The sequence below is a fragment of the Epinephelus moara genome, chromosome 3, assembly GCF_006386435.1.
Source record: "Epinephelus moara isolate mb chromosome 3, YSFRI_EMoa_1.0, whole genome shotgun sequence".
NCBI lineage: Eukaryota > Metazoa > Chordata > Actinopteri > Perciformes > Serranidae > Epinephelus > Epinephelus moara.
Window position 1 is genome coordinate 8,077,746 of NC_065508.1, and position 6,000 is coordinate 8,083,745.

Below are 6,000 nucleotides of genomic sequence, written 5' to 3' on the forward strand. Positions count from 1 at the left end.
GTCTGCACCATGGCTGTGTCTTATACTACTACTAGGAGTTGCCAAAATCAGAACACACATATAACCTTTAAAATTATAACTGATCATAAATGGCTACATGAAATGCACTAGAAGCATAGTTGCTTGGTTTTAACTCCCATTTCAGTGGCATTCTAGACACAATTTGGACACAACACAGGAATGAGAAGATGTGTGCTGTTGCATACTTCTGCAGGTATGTGTCTGTGTTAAGTTAATGAGGCAGAAGCCTGTTTTTGTATTTGTATGTGCTAGTTGGCTGTGCCTTTTATGCTGAGCAAGTAACCACTAACCACAGTTGACAGACTCTGCAGATCTCAACCTGCCCACCAATAAACAACATAAAACCAATGATAAATGTCTAAAATGTGACAATTATCACATTTTGGATGATGCTCATTCTACGGTACATCATGAAAAAACAGTAGCTGCCAAGTCTAGTGAGACGTAAAATATCACAAATGAAAAAAGACCCCACACATTTGGTCTTTACACAAGATCCACCAATGATAAATAAATAAAATGTGAATGTAACATAAACATGTCATGAAAAGAGCAGGATTTTTGGTAGGTAAAATCACAGCACAATATGGTCATTATTTAAATTGATGTAATCTTGTCCCAGGTATTCACTCCAATGCCATACTGACAGTGGACGACTGCTTCGACATGGGAAAGACGGCCTATAATGATGCGGACTATTACCATGCTGTGCTGTGGCTGCAGCAGGCCCTGAAGCAGCTGGATGGCGGCGAGGAAACTGAGGTTTCCAAGGCAGACATTTTGGACTACCTCAGCTACTCAGTTTACCAAATGGGAGACCTACCTCGTGCCATTGAGCTGACACGCCGTCTAGTGGCTATTGGTAAGGTAACACACACAAGTGTACAGAAAAAAAGATGTATATGCTTAAATCAGAGTGATACGTATAAACATTACACAAACTCTCTCATTCATTTACGTCAGGCTTTGCTGCAACCATAAACGCGGGGTAAATGGGTTCATGGTCTTTAAGAAATCTAAAATAGCACTTGTATTTAAGGAGCACTGTTGGATTTTTCAGTTGCCTCCCATAACACGTCCAGACACAAGTTAGCTGACCAACAGAGCCACAGCCCTCTACTGTGGGGTAATTGATAGGTTGTCTTGTTGCTGTTTCACCTATCACTACAGTCCACCCTCCCCTCTCACTGTAGTGAGCTCTGTGCTTGCCAGAGCAGCAGGGTGTTGTCTATCCAAAGTAAGAGCCTGTGGTCTGTAACTGTTATTTTAGTCTCTGCATCAAGGGCGTTGATGACAGCTGCAGGCCATCGCTTAAGATGTGTGGTATGCTTGTTTACATGTCAAGTGAAATGGATTGAGGTAGAGCAGATGTAGCAGACTTAGACCTACTCTATGCCATTAAGTGTTACAAAGGTAACAAAAAGAACAAATAAAACTCATGTTTAACAGCCCATACACACATAAAAAAGAAAAACGGAAGCAGTACAGGGTGTAGAGAAGCAATGTCTAGTCCACCGTAAGCAAATGAAATCTAAGTGTAAATGAAGGAAAAGGAAGAGCAGTGAGCAAAGAAAGAATCACTTTAATTCTGTTCTCACAGGGGAGACGTTATACAGTAAATTGCATTTGTTTAAAAGAGCCACAAAAGTAGTAGTGCAAAAAATAGCAACAAAGAACATACAAAGTCAATACAAACACATTAATGGGACAGTTCAGTGCACAGTAAAACAGCTAGGCTAGGTAATGCAAGTAAATGTATGAAATGCAGGAAAAAAAACATCATTGTTACATCCAGCGCCAGTTAAATCCATTAATCAAAACAGGTCTTTTGCAGGTCTCCTTTAATGGGAAACTGTTTATACTGCGCATCTGACAGGACTGCATTTGTGTCACTAAATCAGTGCACTACATCACTGTTGGAAAAGAGCATAAATACTAATTTATGTTGTTTATTGAGTCCCTGTCTCAGCAGTCTGACTCCATGTTTAGGAGTTTAAACAACAGTACCTCCAACAAACTGTACAAATGCACGTTTTCCTCTTGCAAAAATAACCTAAATTAAGCTCATTCTTTGGATACACCTTATTTACAGTGTGATATGACGTGTCTGTAATTTTGGTACATGAGACAGCTTTGCTCCTACATGAGAATCTCCAGGAGGCACAATACGATGCTGTTAATCCCTCTGCTCACTGAGGATGCAGTGTATTTCCTCAAAACTCCACAAGGGGGTGCTCTCTTTCTACTCCTCACTATGTACTTGCTTCAGTAAATCAAACACTAACCAAAGGAAATGAGAGAGACACCAAGGATTAGCTGTGCATGAAGTAGTACCGTGATTTACTGAAGCAGACATAGCAATGCCACACCTTGAAATACTTCAGTACAAGCTAAAGTCCTGCATTTAAAGTGTTATTCAAATAAAAGTATTGAAGTAGTAGCAACCAAATTTACTTAAAAGTATGAGTACTCATTATGCAGTATGAGTTGGTTGGTAATTTTAACTTCTTCATACACTGTTGGGTAGTTTACTCTATATGAATGCATTATATGTTATACAAATCTACGAAGTAATCAGTAACTATAGGGTTTTAGTGAGTAGAAGTATAGACCCTATCATGTGCATACATAAATTTTGCACATATGATTTTTGATTTAAAAAAAAATTAATTGCAGTTTCTTTTCAGCTTTTGGGGATATTCTACTCCTCAGTTGAGATTTGATCCTCTAACAATTTTTCTTCTTGTGCTGACAGACCCCAGCCACCAGAGGGCAGGAGGAAACCTGCGTTATTTTGAGCGGCTGCTGTCCAAGCAGCTCAGTGAGCTGAAGCAGGAGTACGAGCCTGCCTCTGAAGAGCCCATCCAGCTGGGAACCTACCGCAGACCTAAAGACCATCTCCCAGAGAGGGAAGCCTATGAGGCTCTCTGCAGAGGAGAGGGAATCCAAATGGTGAGACATGGAGATAAAAATATAGGCATATTGGGATGTAGGCAGTTTGTAATTTAAAGTAATGTAAAGGCCTGTAGCAGACAGAGATCTTTACTTTCATATCTTAAGTGTTAAAAGGGATAGATATAGGATTCATACTTCCCGGCCAGTAGGTGTCGCACTCACACTCGCCCGCTCTCGCTCCACTCTTCAATTCTACAGGTTGCCACATAACCAAATCAAAATATTGACATATTTTGAGCCCGTAAAAATGTCTGAAACAATTATTTCTCTACTGTAATTATTTTTTTCAGGAAAATATAGACTTTAATTCTACACCTTTCTAGACGTTCTGTGGATGTATTATTTTTGAAAAAAATTTGGTGAAACAGCTATACATATGACCTTTAACTTCTTGTTAAATTAATAAGTACTTGATAGTTTGAACCTCTGCAGTAAGTGAAGGTTTACTGTCATAACAAAAAGATTTGGGTCTAAATTAATTTAAACTGTGCAGATAGACACACACAAAACACACCTTGCTTTACCTACTACTACTTACCTACTACTTTGGGGTGTAAATCACTAGTTTCATCACAATAAGACATTATATTGATTCTTTGGACAACGATAGTTTATTTGCCGATGTTACAACACGAAAAAAACCTGCTCAGCGCTGTCTCATAGGAATGCTTGGAGGCTCCGCTTTCACTGTGCCGACAGGAGAATGTGTGACAGGGAGGTCGCGTTTGAAAACTGGTGATNGATTCTTTGGACAACGATAGTTTATTTGCCGATGTTACAACACGAAAAAAACCTGCTCAGCGCTGTCTCATGCTTGGAGGCTCCGCTTTCACTGTGCCGACAGGAGAATGTGTGACAGGGAGGTTGCGTTTGAAAACTGGTGATTAACAGCTGACATTTGAACATCGTAATCATGATGTGAAACACATCCTAGCGCACGTTTAATGCAATGCAAATTCTTATTTTAATGTAAATTCAATGGTGCATATTTGACCATTTCTTCTATGAAATTTTAGGGGAAGTTCAGCCTCCCTTGTTATCTCAGAGCAATCGCCCCTGGTGTAAACTGTGTCAAGAAAACTATAAGGACAGAGAAATGTGGCTGTCCATACATGAAAATGATTTAACAACCCGTAACAGTGAACTATCAGTGTGCATGAGCTTCTATGGTAACCTATAATCCTGTTAAATTAGATCCCAGCAGCAGGTGGCAGTCAAAACAAATAAGATTGCAGTCCCTCTTAATGTGATGATATTATCATCTGATTATCCTGTTTGCTTTACAAGCACGAGGCAAGGCGCAGCCGTTTGTCCTGTCGCTACCAGGATGGTAACAGGAACCCTCGTCTCCTGCTGAGGCCCATCAAAGAGGAGGATGAATGGGACAGCCCCCACATCGTACGCTACCTGGACGTGCTGTCACACATGGAGATTGAGAAGATTAAGGAGCTGGCAAAACCCAGGGTAAGACAAGAAGCAATACATAAATAGTAATAAAATTCTGCACTTAAGACATTAAACAAAATCAGAGATGATGACATTTATCACATTTATGACATTGTATCAAGTTAATCAGTACTGATATAATTTTCATAAGGATGGCAATGTCATTATAAAACATAGACTGTCTACAGATGGACTTGGCAGTTCAGTTAGAATGTTGTGCTTTCTTTTTCTCTCATCACCATAAATTTCGTGACTCTTTCACATTAAGTTTTAAGTGTGTGAAGGTGGTTGATTGGCAAAAATATATCTTTACCTTGACCAGAACATTTTTATTCAAATTTGTTTTTGATCAGGCATGTTTACCTTGAAGAAAGACACACCTCAGCATCTTCTTCAGATCACGCTTTCATCATCTTCAAATTATGCATGCTTTAATATTCAAAACAATGCCTAAAATATGGGGTTTGTCAGTTGCTAACATATGCAAAATGTTAGTTTTGTGGTGCTTTTCTTAACAAAATGCACAAAAATGTAATTATATCCACTGTGTTTAACACTCAGATGTAGTGATAGCATTGTGCCTGCAAGCAGCCTCATCAAGGGCTGACAACTACAACATCATAACCCTCCAAAAGACAAAATATTTGGTGTTTCAGAAGTTAAACAATACTAACACAGAGAGGGAAATCACTTGGCCAGGAGCTTATCATATCAGGCAGTGGTGCTGATAAAGCATCATTTCTTTTAAAAGACATTTTAAAAACAAGTTTTACAGAGCAATCATTCTTACTCTCTGTGTATAAAAGCTGTTCTCTCAGAGAGAAGGATCTGAATGTGCATACACAATAAGAAAGAGATATTAAGTAGGTAATATTCATAGTAAAAGATGAACATATGTGAGTAAATGAAAAGTCTTCTGTGGCACAGCGTTGCCACAGCTACATGTTAAACAATGGAAAGAGTGGATGAACTCTGGTGTTTAATGTTTATAATGACAAACACTTATTTTATTTCTGTGTGGTTTTTCTTTTTAAGCTCGCCAGAGCCACTGTGCGTGACCCCAAAACAGGTGTCCTGACCACAGCCAACTACAGAGTATCAAAAAGGTAACTCATTCAGCAGAAAGATCCTATGGGTGCCCTCTTGTGGATTTCAGTCATTAATACATGGTCAAAACTCAGTGAGCTCGGGTTTTATTAATTATTACTCACAACATATGCAGTGTAAACCAGGGTCCTCCAACATTACTATATTACTTTTTTTTGTAAGTTTTGCCTTTTTACTCATTTATCTCTTCACTCACTGTTGTCACATGTGCTCTTGGAGCAGAAAATGTAACAATTTCCAGGGGTGCTTTCAACATACCTAGTTGTTATAAAAAAAGATGAGGCTTATATATACACAAGCCTCTTAGAAAATTACAGTACGACAGCAGCAGTAGCAGGGCTCGACAGTGCGAGCGTTTCACTCGCATTTGCGACTAAAAATAGGTGTGTGTGAACTGTAAAAAATATTTAGGGGCACATGTGCGCATAAAAAAATCAGCCGAAGCAGCCTATATTTTTGTCAATAAAAAAA

General features: G+C 39.0%; 1 protein-coding gene across 4 annotated transcripts in view; it reads left to right on the top strand.

Moving 5' to 3' along the window:
• p4ha2 (procollagen-proline, 2-oxoglutarate 4-dioxygenase (proline 4-hydroxylase), alpha polypeptide 2) overlaps nucleotides 1-6,000 on the top strand; it is a 32,251-nt gene that overhangs the window by 15,785 nt on the left and 10,466 nt on the right. For all 4 annotated transcript variants that reach the window (XM_050040548.1, XM_050040545.1, XM_050040547.1 and 1 more), the window contains exons 6-9: nucleotides 644-883; nucleotides 2,777-2,973; nucleotides 4,264-4,440; nucleotides 5,458-5,528. In XM_050040548.1, coding sequence (XP_049896505.1) covers nucleotides 644-883; nucleotides 2,777-2,973; nucleotides 4,264-4,440; nucleotides 5,458-5,528 — 685 coding nt within the window. The remainder of the gene's footprint in view (nucleotides 1-643; nucleotides 884-2,776; nucleotides 2,974-4,263; nucleotides 4,441-5,457; nucleotides 5,529-6,000) is intronic.